An 18483-nucleotide genomic window follows, 5' to 3' on the forward strand; every position below is an offset into this window, starting at 1 on the left:
ATATGTGTTTGTTTTAAAGGAAAAGAAATTTGAAACTATTTTCCTTCAAATGCATTACATTGTGGAAGAACGTTACCCTGTAAGAAAGTTTCTAACCACTTCTTCCACAAGCTAACCAAACACATAAAAAGTGGCACAGGACAAAAGAAAAACAAAATGAAATTTCGACACACTGATTTTGTTTTCGTGGCTAGGACCTTAGGCATGCGAATGAACATTTTGGGTGGTCCGTAGTGTGGAAAAAATTAGGGGTTGGCCCGTAGGTCACACTTCTTCCAATATTTTGTGATGTCGCTTTTATAACCTAATATATCAATCTTGATATGTTCTAATTTTTTTTTTTTAACCTTCAAATTAAATAGCCTTTCAAAGTTTTTTCACTTTTTTAAATAAAGTTTGGGTAAGATACCAAGACTTAATAGTCTAGTGGTAAGGTGTGGGTGGATTTTCACTGTCCGACTTCTCCTTCTCGCATATAATAATACTTTCTTCGGTTCAAAATAATTGAGATTTTAGTCTATCAAGAAGATATTTTATTATTTTTCCAAATTTATCCTTAACACTTCCCTAATTCAATGAATAAATTTAATGTTTGTTACAATTTCAAAGCCCCTTTTAATTAAAGGTATTTTAGTCAATACAACTCTTAACTTTTAGAAGTAGGTGAATTCCTTGACGGAGAGATGGAGAGAGAGGGAGGAGGATCGCTAAGGGATGCAGTGTGATGGATCTCTCTACTTTTAGCCAGAGATCTCACATTTAAACCTTGAGAACTCCTTGATAGTTCTTTAAATAGGTCTTATGCGATGCATATTTAAATTAGTCAGATAATTAATACAACAATAAGTTTCGGATATCAGATTATTTTAAAGGAATATTACCTGAATGGTTGAGGTAGGTGGGAGAAGATATGTTGTTTTCTGAAATAAGGAGGGAGGGTTGTCAAGAAAAACATGTCTCCCCAGTCAAGTTTCTGATCCTCACAAACAACAAAAGCTTGTCCATAACCATCCATATCTCCATCCACTTGCTTCAATTTTTTCTTTTCTTCCAGCGGGAGGTTGAAGAAATCTTGAGTATCCTTCTTCACTTTCTCAACCAATGAACTACTCACTCCATGATTTATCAGCTGTAATAAAGACAAATTTAAATTGTACATGCAAATATTAGTATCCACTAAAAGCCCCGTATATGGTTTAGTTTGTTTTGCAGACAAACTATACTAGAACTATAATTGCAGGGATTGTAAAATTGGAATTAATAATTCGTGAACTACTATTATTTAGTACCAGTGTTTTGAGAATTTTGGGCTTCTTAAAGAATTTTGAGAGAAAGCTTGGAGACAAGACATTTTAAAATTTTTATCATTCTAAGGATTATCTAATCCCGATTATATTATTTCATATTGAAAGTGGTATAAAGTAATACCTAAATATTGTTATGAAAAGATCCTGGAATTACTTATCCCGGAACTAAAATTTACAACGAAACATGGGATAAGCAAATGTTATCTCGAGTATTTTAATTTCATTATCCCTGATATGACACCTAACACTCTAAGATACTACGATTATACACAATTTTTAAAAGTTTAATAGCAGAAAACCAAAACAAGCTTAGTAAATTATATATTCCAAGTAAAAGAACCTGGAAAAATCCCCATTCTCTGCAAGCAGAATCGAGCTTCTTCAACTCGAATTCATCTCCAAGAAGCAAGGTTTCCATGTTGATTATTGGGATATTATCATCAGAGATGGATGATTTGATCAGAGTAAGTTCTTGATCATCTCTCAGGTAACGTGCCGGGACATTTTCCGGTGAGTCTTTGGCCAGTTCTTGAACACTTGGCACTGGCAAAGACCCCCCTAGCGTGGCCAAATTTTCCTCCATTATTATAACCAATAACTTACTAATAAGTTTGTTCTAATGCTAATACCCACAAATATATAGTAGTATAATCTCTTTTGTTGTGTGTTGTAGACTTGTACTGGGGCTTGGAAGAGAGCTCACCTAACCTAATACTGCTATAGAAGAAAATACTACATGAGTTTAAATTATGTATGCATTGACATTTACGTAACAGGGTCGGACATACCGGAATTTTTTACCAAAATAATCCATTATTTAAATCGATTAATGAAAATAATATATTTTTTTGAAACTTTACAGAACTAGTATAAACGTATTTCCCAGTAACGTATTAGACATTATTTTATTAAAAAATTTAATGGACAAAAACTAACGACTGACGGATATATAAAAACTGTCAGTAACGTTTTATAATTCGTTACTGTGAGTTACGTATTAAGGCTAATACGTTACTAACAGTAACGACTTATACGTGACTTTATTATGACTTCACTTATTGATATAACTAATAAGTGTTTCCTAATACATCTGTGATAATCAAGTATGAATTATATTATTGAATTCATACATATGTTATTGTCGGCCTAACATACTTAGAATTAACAACACCAATTAATATAATCTCCCTAATTTAAACTTAGATTCTTATATATGACACGAAAAATATCTGGAGCATTAAGTTTTAATCTCGTATATTTTCGTAATATAATTGATATAATTATCCACATATGAAAAATGAGTAATTAAATGAGGTGGGTCTTCCTTCTACATTTATTTACCTTATAAGCTAGTAAAAATTCATCCAATTAATTTTTGGGACATGACCTAGTCACCTATTCCTTTTAAAACAAGGACCCTTTTCATAAAAAATTCAAGATCCGTGTTCAGTTATGTTCTTTGTACGATAACGGCGATTAGTTTGATTTCTCATATATGTAAATACTTCATATGACTAAAATTATCAGAATACCAGACGACGTTTCCGTTGAAAATCCATCGAAAACAATTACCACGAGTACGATTCTGATAATTTTTTTTACGAAGAGTCCCTCAAAATTCTACTTTCTAGTAGTGTCACCTGATCATATATGATAGAGCTGGGAATAAGAGCAAAATATCATACAGTAAGCTAGACCGCTGGATTAAGGATATAAATTTTGTTGGTTCAATATTTAAGGTTCTTATATATTAAACCCATTATACTTTTAAAAATTGGTTCATGCTTATTTAATGCAATTTTAATAAAATTTTATATATAAATTTATGCTCCAAGTTAAAAGTATTGGGTGATATCAAAAAGTGAAGACATAATAAAGTCACGTATAAGTCGTTACTGTTAGTAACGTATTAGCCTTAATACGTAACTCACGGTAACGAATTATAAAAACGTTACTGACAGTAACGTTTTATATATCTGTTTGCTCCGTCAGCCGTTAGTTTTTGTCCGTTGAATTTTTTGAATAAAATAATATCTAATACGTTACTGGGAAATACGTTTATACTAGTTCTGTAAAGTTTCAAAAAAATGTATTATTTTTGTTAATTGACTTATATAATGGATTATTTCGGTCAAAAATTCGACATACCGCATTAGTTACAGACTCATTTGAACACATGAGTAGCTTTGATTAAGATTATGTATATACATACATACATATACATATACATATATATATATATATATATATATATATATATATATATATATATATATATATATATATATATATATATATATATTAACAGTTACTAAATTAGTACACATAAAATTAGGTTTTGAACCCAATAAATCAAATGAGTTATATTAAAATTTAATACTTGAATTCATAAAATTCAGATCTTATATACCCCGCTACGTAATTATATCACTTAAAAGTCACTTAAAACACAATTACAACAGTTTCATAAATTTAGTTATCAATACCATAGAGAAATAAGTTACACCATTTGTCATATCGATTAAATTATATTACTCCATCCGTTCTATAATAAGTGATTTTTTTAAGCTTTTTAATTTTATTTTATTTTCAAAATAAGTGGTGTTTTAGGATTTCAAGAATACATTGAGCAAATTCTCTCAAAATTGCCCTTATTTAATTAATCAAGATTCATTAACTACTTTTTTTTTCTAGACATTTAATTATGTAAGCATAATTTGATTAGGGTAAATTAGTAAAAACACTCCTAATTTTTTAGGAGTAAGCAATCTCTTAAAGGATGTGTATGAGCTAAAAGAACCATTTATTATGAAACAGAGGAATTAACAGTATAAAAAATTCAATGTGTAACGACAAGGTTAATTAATGCATCACTACTTCAGTCCCATCCTTTCCGTTTCCAAAATATTGTCTTCATACTGTTTGAAAGAAACATTAACCAAATTTTAAGTTTATTTATGTTTAGGGACATTTGATTTCACAGCCCAACTAAATAAAATTACTCGTTTCAATTCACGTGTCTTACCTTTTTTTTTTTTTTTTATAAGTTTGTTTATAAAAAATGTCATCACTTTCTATATATTTGAAACTCTTTAATTTAACATCCTATTTGGCATTTAAACCCCAAAATACAACTGTGTTAGTATATTATATATATTTTAATTTAAGACCACAATATTCAAAAATTCTCTTAATTTATCTAAAATTTTATCCTCAGTCAAATTAAAGACAAATAAATTGGAACTGAGGAAGTATTTTAGTTTTATGAAACTAAAACATGGAAGATGTTTATAGGACGATTCAAATGTCCAACACGAATAAATTTTATTAGTACCTACCACTTATATAAAATTTACTAATGTAAAGTTGTGATCAGTCACTTTCCCTTTTCGCTAATTCCAGAGATTGCGTGACAGATAATTTGTGGGTTAGTGGAGAAAACGACACGAATATTGTCCTGTCTCCTTATGTTGGGATTGCGTAAATTTGAGGAAGAACAAAATTAGCTCATTCGATTAGCTATTATATTAGTACTTTCTACGTATGGTTGAGAAGTAAGACGCTTTTATTAAAATTTATCCCCTCCGTTTACTTTTACTTATCTCTATACTAATTTTTTTTCCACTTTATTTATCATTTTTAGCATATTAAGAGAAAAACATATATATACCTTTAGCTTTAATTACTTACTCCCCAAATCATTTCTTTAAATTTAAGACTAAACATTAATTAATATGGGTATTGTGGTTATCAATTATAGTTTTTTAAAGTATGTGTAAAGTCCAATCTGAACAAGTAAAAATGAACGGAGGGAGTAAGAAACAAAACTTAAGCATAATTTTGAATGAAAGTTAACCAGCAAAAATAATAAACTATTTGGCCAGACTTTTTGGAGGTTAAAAAACTTTTTATCAAGAAAAGTACTTAACTAGGAGTCGTTTGGTACGGAGACATATTATGTTGTGATTAATTATTCTTGTTTGATATTTGGTTTGTTGTATTAAAAAATTAGTACATGTTGTGCATAGTTTAATGTGTCTTCTTTTTTCCACAAAAAGGGTGTTTACTATTATACCCTTGACCTTTTTAGCTTTATACATTTTCTTTGTTTAGTTTTTATTATTCGTGTTTTTTTCAAAGAGAAACCTTAATTAGTTATTCCGATCATGACTAATTTCGGGAAGAAGATTTTCATATATTTGTTGAAAATTTAGAAAAAGAATTATCTATACTTGAATCCTATTAAATATCTGTTCAGATTCCTCATCCAGTATAATGATGATAGGTAGAAGTCTATGCCTATATAATGGCCTAAATTAGTGAAAACTCATTGGAAGAGCAAGCAAATAAGGTAAGTACTTATCCCATCGGATATTTACATCAAATTAATTTAACTTATTATTATAATTAATTATTTAATAAAATAAAAATAAGAATGAATTAATTATGATAAAGTGATAGAATTTTATATACAAATACATTCATCTATTTATTAGTTGACAAGAGGGGTTGCTGAGATGGTAAGCACCCTCCATCTCTAACCCGATGATTATTTGGTTCGAGTCACCAAGAAAGTAAAAAGGGAGCTCCTGGGGAAGGGATTTTTTCTAAAAAAAATAATAATTTCTGCATTATTAATATACACATTCTTATTCCATATTCAACATCTCATAAACTAATATATGAATTTATGTATAACTTATACATATATTACTTACGCCAATAAGGAGAATAGCAACCAAATACGGTATAAGTCAACAACAATATACCCAGTGAAATCTCACCATGTGGGATCTCGGGAGGATAAAGTGTACGTACACCTTACTCCTACCTAATTGTGGGCAACCAAATAATGTATATTTTAATGCAAAGAAAATTATGCAGATATTGTAGTATTTGTATATAATTATATGCAGTTTCAATGCATATCCTGATTTAATTTCAATATCAAACACATATGAGGCCAGAGGGTAATTGTTTTGTTTTATTCTTTCATATCAAAGGATTTACTACCCAGAATACAAGTACTAATTCTTTAGATTATCTAATATCTTCACTGGTGATTTTCATGTTGTCCACATATGATTTCCCGACAAGTTCACGGTTAAAAAATCTTCTAAAATATTCAGCCACACCGAGTTTTTTTAATTTAGGTGGAGTATCAGCACTAATAAGGCTACTAGCTGGACCTATTTCACCATCCAACCTTGGATTATGAAATGTTGCTACTGATATACTTGCTTTTTCTGAGCTCACCACAGATCTATGCTCTATGCTTCTGTAAATTCCACTTGAGAAAATCTGGAAAAAGCAAAGAGGATGAATGTAAAGAGAAATATATTGGTATATTCAGCAATGAGAAAATGCATTTCTGTTTTTGGTATTGATATCTTCACTTGACGAAAGTCTATCAAACCCACTGTCTCATGTTATGTGATACTATTTTCCTTCTAGTCGGTTTCAAAAGAAGTACATATTTCACATTTTTTTGAGACAATTCTTAGAATCTTTATTTCCACCCTAATAACATTTAACGGCACAAAACATTAAGTCTTATTTAAGATCACAAAACTTCAAAAAAATTCTTTCGTTTTTTTAAAATTTTGCGCTCAGTCAAACATTTCAAATAAAATAGGATGGAGAGATTAATACTCCATCCATTAAAATGTCTTATTTTCATTTTTTGTTTGGTTAAAAGAACTCTTTCAATATTTGGTAACTCTCTAATTTCAACATTCTACATGATTTGTTTGACATCTTAAGATTTAAAGGGCATTTCGGTCTATTAAAAATATTTTTACTTTAAGATCATAAGATTCAAAAATTTATTTATCTTTTTAAACGTCATTTCTAGTTAAATTAAGACACTTAAATTAAAATTGACAGAGTAATCGAATAGTGGGAATTATATTGAATCACTTTAGCAATTATAAAATTGGGAAAAGGAACAAAAAGAAATGAATGATGAAAGTACCTCCAAAGCATCTCCAACATTGACAATGAAGGCATTAGGTAGGGGTACAATTGGAATCCAAATTCCATCTTTTCTAATTTGAAGACCTTCAGTTTCATTGACTTGAAGAAGGATTGTTAAGGTACTAACATCAGAATGAGGGCAAAAGCCCATCACAAGCTGGTTCGGGGCATGGTGGATAGTAATTCAACCTCACTGAATCAAGAAACTAGATAATTAGCATCTTAAATAAGGAATCACACTCATTAACACCCATCCAATTCATTTCTCATTTTATTTATTGTTTATTAAGAGTGTCTCAAGTCAAATATAGACAAGTAAACATGGACGGAGGGAGTAATAAACAAAAGAAATTATAAAAAAAAATGAATTTTGATCTCAATCCAAAATTTCCATTGAGACCCAAGTTTTTCGATTTAAATTCTCACAGATTTGAGATTAAGAGAAATGCTTAATGTAAGGGATTTTGAAGTTTTTATTCGCGTGTTCTCGCTAGAGATCACAGATAAAATAATAGAAAAAAGGAAAGGCAATATAAATAATAAAAAGATAAATAGAAAATTGGGAGGGCCGAAAAGGAAATTACTGGTACAAAGGAAGTAAAAAGTGCAAAGAAAAACGGGAGTGAAAAATGTTCAAGATAGATTCAAACTTATGTCTACCAGCTGTGACACCTTTGTCTAATTTACGACTGGGGGTGACAGGATCAAATATTTAACCTAATTTAAGCAAATTACAACATAAGTATATAAAAAATTTATCAATTGAGGGGGGGGCATGCCACCCCCACCCTAAAGGGTGGATCCGCACCTGGTTGAGTGCATGTGAGGTCAATTTTAAGCAAAAAAAAAAAAAAGGAGGTCAATAAAACTTTCCAGAAGTTTTTGGTACTTCTGCCTATACACGTATTGTTCAACTAGTTTAGTGTACGCGCTTTGCGTGTGATCAAAGCGTGTATGTCATTTGACAACAAACACTATAGAAAAAAAATTGGATCAAAGTTATCTTTCTATAACATATTTTTCTCTTACTATAAAAATTTTCCCACAAGTTTTCGTTGACATATCAAAATCTCAAAAAAGTATCTTTTTTTTTCTTCAGATATTGCAGATCTCTTTTGTGTTTCGGGTAAGCAATATTACATTAAACTTTAAAATGTTATTGCTAACGATAGTAACATTTTAAAAGAGGTTTAAAAATTGTATGTGTGTGTATATATATATATATATACACATGTACACTCTTACGAAGCTTAAGGTACATAGTCTGAAAACCTAATTATCTTTAAACATCAAAGGAGTGCCGACTGGTATTAGAAACGTTAATGGAAATTATTAGTTTTTTACTTACAAACGTTAGTGACAATTATGTATTAGTTTTTACTTATTCTTTATGGATTTAATTTGCCATTTTTTATTTCCCTGCTCTTGGTAAAATTGTCACATTCGTAACTCAACCACTATGGGTGAGCTAATGTTCTCTTTTTTAAAAAAAAAAAAGGAAAATACGCAAGGTATTTAAAAATAGATTATTTTATTGAATTCAAAAACTTTAAGTAGTTGTTGTATATCCTGTATCAATGAGAAATTCTTTTCTCAAAACTACATATTGATGTATTCGAGTTATGAAATAGAAATTAAAAAAAAAAATTGAAAGTTCCTAAAAATGATAAATCTTGATCTTATTTAACGGTTTGGATGCACTCGAGTCAGGAGTGGAGCTAACATAGGACTTGTGGGTTTGGTCAAACTCAGTAATTTTGGTCCAAACTCTGTATTTGTCTTGTAAAAATTCACTGAATATGTATAAATTGTTACTTTAGAACTCGGTAATTTAAACGAATTAAAATCTCAAACCCAAACTTCAAATCGCGGCTCCGCCTCTCACTCGAGTAAAGGCTCTTCAACTCATCATAATAAGATCAAATGGTACAATTAGGTTACACTTGAAACTTGGAAAGTCCTTGCTTTACTAAAGCGAATAAAAAGTGTTCTTTCAAAGTTTTTGGTCCTCGGTCGTTCTCTTTTACTTTCTGAGTATATTGATGCGATTAAATTAAGAAAGTATGCGTGAAAAATAGCACAAACCTTTAATTCTCATTTAGTCAACCCTTATGTTGAATTAGATTAAATAGCACATTTTTCTATTTAGTATACAAATAATGTACTTATCTCTTTGGTTTGGTTGGCAACTTTTCAACTCACAAGCATAATACAAATCTCTAATTGCTATTGGTCTGTAGCTTTTATTTTTGAATCAATGTAATATAGGCAAAATATAGGCTAGATATGAGATAATTTTGAATATATTTCTATTCTAATAATACAAAATTTTAGTGAATGAACATAAAAATTGAAACAAAAACTATATAATGCATAAATATTTTTACATGCTTATTGTTAATTCTAGGAGTCTAGTATTAGGAATAAAAAAATTCTTTCGAAAGAACTAACAGATGCCATAATTTCGTTCTGCAATCAGCATTCTAAACGTTAGATGATTTTTATAATAAATTGTTACTGAATGTTACTTACTCTCTCCAAGGCATGAGTGCTAATCCGGATGACTGTTTTCCCTTCTTTGTTTGATGCTTTCTTCATGTCTGAACCTTTGATATAGATACTATTGAGAGAAAATTCTCGTGAATTAAAAAATAAGTTGAATATTCTAATAATAGATACGGCTTGTCCAAAGTGTTAAAACATAGATTTTTCAATATGAAAAAATAAGTGATGGGAGGCAATCACTTTTTCATGTGTATTTCATCTTTTCGACAGATATTATTGTACTACATGAAAAAAATTCATGTGAAGTATATATCTTTACGTACGACAAACAATTTAAAATATCTTCTTTGGATTAAATTTTGAAAATCAATGAATAAATTTTAGACTTATTATATGTCCTAGACACAACGCGAAACAAAAGTATGGCTTTTTAATTTTCAAGTATGAAAAATTAAATGTATCAGTGACTTATAGTCGAGCTAAGTGAATCATGCAATCAAAGGATAGAATAATCAATTATATTACTCACCAATCATGATGTCAGGGATTAGTCACAACTTTCAATTAATCATACAGTGATGAATGCGCTGTAGCATAAACAAAAATCACTATGTTAGAAATAAATAAATTTAGATAAATTGTAACGACCCGTTTGGTCGTTTAGCACTTTTGGACTCTTTTTTGTTAAAATACCCTTTACGTAACTTTAAATGGTATTCCTAACTTGTGGGGATAGGGGCACGGTTATATAATTGATGTGTAAATTTTGGAATATATTTATTTAATGTGTGAATAGCTTATTCATAGGAATTTTATTTGCAGTTATATAAGGTATAAGTTGGAGAATTAATTTAGTGGCTAGTGAGCCTAATTTACACTGTTACATATTAATTAGGTGACTAAGTAATTTGGGTAATTTATTAGAGTGGGCTAGGCCCATTTATTCCTAGTCCACATACTACAATATGTGATATATTAGGGTGAAAGAATTATTATTGGCTTTTGGGATTAAAAGTTTGCACGGAAAGAAGGAAAAAGAGAAAAGAAAACTGCTCACCGTGAGAAGAGAAGTGGCAGTGTAGTTCCCATCAAATACTAGTTCAGGTTAGATAATTGAATTGATTTCTTCACAGTACCCTCCTTTAATTCGTGTGCAGTCCTTGCCTGTATATATTAGAAATTTGTGAAATTTAGAGATAGCATAATGATGACTCAATGATTGGAGGGTTCATTTGATGATAAAATAATATAGAATGGTTGTTGGATAATGAAAACTGTACGTTTCTTGTTTGATGGAAAGCAGTGGATCCAACATTCCTATGATTTCTTCTCTTTAAGTTCTCACAAACAGCTCTTTTTGTTTGTGTGTCTTTTTATTCTCATTAAGGATCATTTTGATATTTTCTTTTGATATGGTGTACAATTATATATATATATATATATATATATATATATATATATATATATATATACATATTTAATGCATTAGAGGTGGTTGACTTTGCAATTTGAAGTTTTATTTTTTTGTTAATTTTATATATATTGTGTAGATGTAATGAAATATTGAGTGTATTGGATTATATGAAAACCTTCAAATCCATGGTATTTGAGTGTGGAAAGTGAGAATTAAATCCTAAGTTAGGATTTAGACTCGTAATTAACGTAAGTTATATATTTGATAGACACTGTCCGTTTGGAAGCACTTCGGAAGGGAAAAGCTTTGGTGTGAGAGTTCGTGGCACCTGTTCGGCATTGAGGTAGGTTACGGTCTACTTTAGTTAGACTCTGATTAGAGAATCGTATGTAGTTGTAGAAAGTGACGGGAATAGCATATAGACCTTCGGGCATGAAGTGGAGGTGGATTCCAATTATGTTGGCTCTGTCAGCTGTTATGTGGGCTTGTCGCCGTATGTGTTATTTTATGTGATTATCACCTGTTTGTATCCCTGTCATATACTAGCTCCCTCATTATATGAAAAGGAATGATAATATTAATATGACTTGTATTTGTTGATTGTATATTGGTGATATTGTTGAGACTGATATCATGTATGACATGTCTTCCATATTATTCTTGTGATGATGGTAAGCTAAGTGATTGAGAGACTCCGACGTTTTTGCCGGAGATTGAGAGGGACAGAGAGACTCTGAGGTCCTTGCCGGAGATTGAGAGTGATTGAAAGCCTCCGAGGTTTCTGCCGGAGAGCACGAGTGGTACATGGACTTCGCGGGTCCCCCATGGGTCATGCCTTTGAGGCACTGCCCTTAGCATGTGTGTACGAGAGTGGAGTGAGAGAGGCGACTGTTGCATTGCATTGCATTCATTCACTTATACACTTGACTGATCATCTGGTGAATTATATTTGTCTTGATGGATTTCATGATTTCTTTACACTTTACTTGTGTATTATATGTGACCATACTTGTTTGCTCTATGTGCTACTTGTTAGTTTCCACTTCTTCATGTGTTATCTAATCATTGTCGGCCTATGATACTTACTGGTACTAGTGTTGTACTGATACTACTCTTGCTGCACTTTTGTTGAGTGCAGAGTACGATCCAGGCTCCAGTATTACACCCCGCTGATACGCGAGGGTGACATCTTTCAGTAATTCAGGGTGAGCTACTTGGTCATCCGTGGCCCCTGAAGGGCCTCCTTTATTTATTTCTGTTTTTGTATTCGACAGACAATATGTAGCCTTCGGGTATTTTCAGACTTATATTCCGTACTATGTTAGCGCTCTTGTACCCTTTGACCAGATTTTGGGGTTGTCGTAACATTTCTAGTTATGATAAGTATTTAAGACTTGATAACTTATTCTTATTTAATTTTCCGCTTATTTAACTTGTTATTAGTAATGTGGTTCGCCTACTCGGAGGGATAGTGTAGGTGCCACCACGACTCGCGAATTGGGTCGTGACAAGGTTGGTATCAGAGCTTTTAGGTTAATTGGTCTAATGAGTACAAGAGCAATGTCTAGTAGAGTCTTGCGGACTGGTACGTAGCGTCTGTACCCATCCTCGAGAGGCTATAGGACATCTAGGAAACACTCTACTTCTTTTTCTCTTTTCGTACTAGTTCAATCTGATTGGTATCTGGTTCATTCCTTTCGTGCGAGATTGTTCAGATTGGTATCTTAACCTTATTTCTATGTTCTCTCACAGATGGTGAGGACGCGATCGACTGCTACTGGAGGCCAAGAGCCTGCACCTGCACCCGCACCCGCATCCATACCCGTGGCCCGAGCAGCTGTCCGTGGGCGAGGCAAGGGACGTGGCAGGGGTAGAGGCCGTGCAGCTATTCCAGATAGGAACCAAGCACCAGCACCTGCTCAGGACCCTGACATAGAGTTGACTCTGGAGCTTGACGACATTCCGGAGGAGGAGATTAGGGCTGCTGAGACACAACCTGGAGTCGCTGCTACTCCTGATTTTCAGGAGGCTGTGTTTCGAGTGTTGGGGTACTTTGACAGTTTAGCTCAGGCGGGCATGATTCCAGTTGCTCCAGATGGCCCGCAGACTAGAGTGGGAGGTCATACTCCCGATGCTACGGTTGCTCCAGGATTTCGAACATCGAGGGTATTGCCGGCAGCAGCAGTGGCTCCCCGTATTGATACTACTCCGGCGCTTGATTTTGCTCTAAGGTCTATGGATGGGCCAGTGTTGACCAGTGAGGAGCGAAAATTATTTGAGGGGTTTACCAAAATGTCTCCTCCTTGGTTCTATGGTACTCCTAGGGAGGATGCGTATGAGTTTATTGTTAGCTGCCATGAGATGCTTCATAAGTTGGGTGTAGTGGAGTCTCATGGGGTCGATTATGTTTCTTTCCAGTTAGTTGGGGATGCCAAGCAGTGGTGGAGATCGTACATCGAGTGTCGACCAGTTGGCTCGCCACCTTTGACCTGGACCCAGTTCTACCAGGTGTTTCTGGAGAAGTATGTCCCTCGTACTCTGAGAGACAACGGGAAGGATGAGTTTTCGACATTGGAGCAACGGGGTAGGTCGGTTGCGGAGTATGAGACCAGATTTCTCGCTTTGTCCCGTTATGCGACGGCATTACTTCCAACAGAGGCTGAGAGAGTGAGGAGATTTGTGAAGGGTTTGGACCTTCCGCTTCGGCTGGCGACCTTACAGTTGGAGGCTTCTGGAATAAATATCAAGTCATCGTGGATTACCAAAAAAAAAAAAAAAACAATTACTATAGAGGTCCTAAATATTAGGACTTTAAATAAGACTTCAAAAATAGCGGTGGATTTTTTTACCTCTTCAAAAATGAAATAGGTGAAATAATATAAATATAATTAACTAATAATTTGAGGAAAATATTAAATGACAGTTTTATCTATTATAGAGTCTTTTAATGAAGGGCAAAAAGTTCAATCAACATTTCTAAGACTTTTTGTGCTCTTAATATAGTATAGATTAACATACTTAGCTATATGTCCCACTGAACAAAAAAATTAAAATACTTTGTGCAAATTAAATGTGCTCTTGATAATTGAGTCCATATTCACTTTATGTGTCAAAAGGTTTATTTTTTATTTTATATAACTCTTTGGCTCCTAAGATGGAGATTTGTTTAGATTCTCTACTCATTGTCATATTATTTGACTTAATTATTCCATCAAAGATTAGTGGCAGACAGCTAATCTAAACGCAAAATTTGTGATTGCACAACAAATTGAACACGGTCTTTTTTTTTAATATGAAAATTAGGTATACATAATCATCTTTTAGTAACCTTTATATTAAAAATATAATTGAGGCATATCTCTTCTGAACACGTAAAGTCAGATGTAATATTTTAGTTGATTTTAAAGTTCTAAATATTAGGGAAGTAATTAAATGACTATTTTATCTAGTCTGAAACAAATTTTTAAAGGGCAAAAAAGGTGAACGACATTGTGCGTTGCATGTGTGCATTGCGTGACACATTAGATGGATTTAATACCTTCTAAACATGTAAAGATGATGTATTTAATTAAAATCAATCATTAATTTTTACAAAAAAACTGAAGCAAATTTTAAATCAACTTTCAATAATTAGCCTTATGGATTACGTGTGAATGTATATATTTGACATACAAATAAAGATATTCATATTAATAGAAATCTAACAATTAAAAACAAAAAACTCTAATCTTTTTTCTTTGCCTTCGAGCTAGGTAGCAAGGTTGAAAAAATCAGCAGGACAAAGCAATAGAATTTGTGGCATGAATCAACCAATCTATAAAAATAATAAGAAAATAATCAGACCATTAATCACACATCAATCAATCATGTGCTGGTTTAACCTATGTAAATTATAAAAGATTATATAATTGAAAACAAGCACAGTCTCAAAAGAAAAGGTCGTCGAAACATGGTCCTAAGGAAGTTGTTTTTTCACCATTGCTAATATTCTTTTATAGATGTACAAATGCACTTTTCTAATCCTAGTAGTATTTTATTTGTCATAAAATATGAAAATATAATGTTTAATAACAACTCTACTTTTAAAATTTAATAATAAATAATTATAAAAATAATTAAATAATAATATGAGACTATAGTAAATGATAACTTTGTCTATTGTGGAGTCTTGTAATGAAGGATAAAAAGTTCAATTAACATTTCTAAGGCCCTTCGTGCTTTTAATATAGTATAGATTGGTGGGAGAATAGGACATGACAAAGATCAAAGCAAAATAGACATTACTTTACTACTCCCTCCGTTTCAATTTATGTGACACTTTTTGCTTTTCGAGAATCAATTTGACTAAACATTGTAGTTAAATTGGATTAGATTAACTCAACATTTTAACATTAAAATTTATATATTTAAAAACTACATGAGAAATACTATAATTTGTAACTTTTCTCATATCAATTTAGTGAAAAAATATATTTTAAAATATTAATCAAAATTCAGATAGTTTAAATTTTAAAAAATAAAAAATGTCACATAAATTAAAACGAACCGAATACTTTTTACCATCTAATAAATGGGGATGAGCACACAAGACGTCAACATGCCTGCTTGGCATTTCGGGGACATTTCGATCATTTTAGTCGACATGGAGCATTGGTTGAAAAGATATCTTATTGTAGCTGCAACATAATATTTGGGTAAATTGCTTCTCGCTTGTCTCATTATACACCACCACTACCCATTATTATGTCATCATGCATCACTTTCGCGTGACAGCCTTTAAACTACTTCTTTTACCTTTTCCTTTCATAGCCATGTGGCTATCTAGCCTTTAGTAGTATCCTGAAAAAGTTATGCTTAAAGAAAGAAATTGATTTTTTCTTTTATATATTAGCATATATAATGCCTGTGGTCTTAGCGAAATTAATTCCATTGATACCTATGGTAAATGTTGGATTCATTAGCTAAATTAATTTAGTTTTGTAATTGTAACTTGTAGTATTAAAATTAGTTTCTTATTTATTTCTATAAAATTGAAGTTTGAATTGTAAAATTAACTTTTTAAAACTTATAGGACAAATTAGATTATAGAATTACAACACAATGAACATGTAATTTTTGGTATTCTTTCCATGTCAGTTTATGTGGTGTCATTTTTTACTTGACACTGGATTTAGGAAAGAAAAACACTTAAAACCTGTGGTTTAAAAAATATTATACATATTTGTGTGGCTATAAAAATGTCATTAAGGATAAAGTAAAACTTCAAACTTAACATTGTTTCTACATATCAAGTAAAAAAAAATTGGGACAATAAAAGTATTTCTTGTCATGGAATAGAAGTACTTTGAGTTCATCAATATTTGATTTATAAAAAAAAAATTGGGACAATAAAAGAATTTCTTGTCATGGAATATAAGTACTTTGAGTTCATGAATATTTGACTTATTTTATCTAAAATTTTGTTTAATTTATCGTGTAGCTCTATTTCGGACTTAAATATTTAGAGATATCAAATTCCTAACTTACAATTTTTAATGAAAATACAAGTTTAAAGTGAGAAAACAATTCTTGTACTATATTTATGTTAGGATGTCAAATAGGAAGGTATCCGGAAAAAAGGTAGAGAAGTTAAAAAGAAAAGGAAAAAAGCAACGGTAAATCGCTAAAAATAAGAGTAGAACGTATTCAAAAACTAAAAAGAGGAGCTACAATAATTAAAGCTAAATGAGTGAAGAACATCCAGGGAAAAAGGACAAAAGAAAATAAACGGTTCACGATTTGGAGTTTAAAATAAGAAAAAAAAAATATAATATGAAATTGAAAATTTTAGAAAATATACGTAGAAGCAGCGGAGATGCTTTCAATGTTACTTTTATTGATCTAAGAACAAAACTATTTAAATTCCGACTGAATACATGAAACATTAAGTGTGAATTGAAATAGGAAAAACTACGCATATATATATGTTAAGGAGAAATATTTACAAAACGTGACGATAGTTTTCCTTATTTACAAAACATAACGATATATTACGAAACATGACGGATTTTCATATATTTTTCGTTTTTTTTATTTTTTTCCAGAAAATATATTTTTTTTTATAAAAAATAATTGTTATATATATTTTTTTAAAAAAATTATATATTTTTTAAAAAAATAATAATTTTTTTTTTGCTCAAAGGCTTAAAAAATTACCTCAAATTTTTGTGTATGAAATGTGTATGTGTGAGCGAAATTTTTAATATAATTTTCATACACAAAATTGTGAACAAAAACTTTAAGCCTTGAATATTGTATGAAAGTTATTACAATGTTGTTGTAGTTGTATTAATTTCCAGAAACCTAATATGAACTTTATATAGGAAAAATGTGAATGAAATTCTAAGTCTTGAGCGAGATATACACATTTCATACTATTCTCATGCATAAAATTTTGAGCGTAATGTTTAAACCTTGATCGAGATATACACATTTCATACGTTCTTCATACATAAAATTTGAGCGAACTTTTTAAGCCTTGAGCAAGATATACACATTTCATACACACAAATTTGAGCGATTATTTTAAGTCTTGAATGTTGTATCAAAGTTGTATACAATGTTGTTGTAATTGTATTAATTTTACAGAAATCTAACATGAACTTTATACACGAGAATGTGAGCGAAATTTTAAGACTTGAGCGAGATACAAATTTTATATTGTTTTTATATACACAATTTTGAGCGGATTTTTAAGCCATGAACGAGATATACACATTTCATACATTTTTCAAACCGTTTTCATACACTAAATTTTGAGCGAACTTTTTAAGCCTTGAGCGAGATATACACATTTCATACAACTTTCATACATAAAATTTTGAGCGAAAAGAATATATATTTTTTTAAAAAAAAATATTTAAAAAAATTAATTTTTTTTTTTAAGCATATGTTGTATAGGGTTTGTATTGTTATGTTTTGTAAATATAAAACTATTGTCACGTTTCGTAAATATTTCTCCTTAAGATGTATATATATGTAATTATCCCATTGAAATAAGAGGATTATATTAAAACTGAAATTATTGGGGCCGTTTAAATAGTCTAGTATAATAATAAACTATGTTCAACCGGCCCAAACTAATCCCACATTTAGTCAATGTTTGGGCTTAATGTCACCGGAAATCCATTCAGCCAAATTAAAGACACAAATAGCCCACCGCATGATTACCTATTTATGGAACATAACTAAACTTTACAATAATTATATTTAGTAGCTAAATTATAACATATTTACTTCCTA

At 31.0% G+C, this 18483-nt stretch overlaps 1 protein-coding gene and 1 pseudogene across 1 annotated transcript in view; both read right to left on the reverse strand.

Annotated features, from left to right (window-relative positions):
• Positions 1–2009, reverse strand: part of LOC132621121 (oxoglutarate-dependent flavonoid 7-O-demethylase 1-like) — a 4715-nt gene extending 2706 nt beyond the window's left edge. The window contains exons 1-2 of the mRNA XM_060335273.1: positions 1648–2009; positions 882–1129 (exon numbers count right to left, since the gene is read on the reverse strand). Of these exons, the coding sequence (XP_060191256.1) occupies positions 882–1129; positions 1648–1890 (491 nt within the window). The 5' untranslated portion in view covers positions 1891–2009. The remainder of the gene's footprint in view (positions 1–881; positions 1130–1647) is intronic.
• A 4338-nt stretch (positions 2010–6347) lies between these two features.
• On the reverse strand, positions 6348–9765 carry LOC132624489 (oxoglutarate-dependent flavonoid 7-O-demethylase 1-like; annotated as a pseudogene).
• Between the last annotated feature and the right edge of the window lie 8718 nt (positions 9766–18483).

Source organism: Lycium barbarum, chromosome 12, assembly GCF_019175385.1.
Source record: "Lycium barbarum isolate Lr01 chromosome 12, ASM1917538v2, whole genome shotgun sequence".
Taxonomy (NCBI): domain Eukaryota; kingdom Viridiplantae; phylum Streptophyta; class Magnoliopsida; order Solanales; family Solanaceae; genus Lycium; species Lycium barbarum.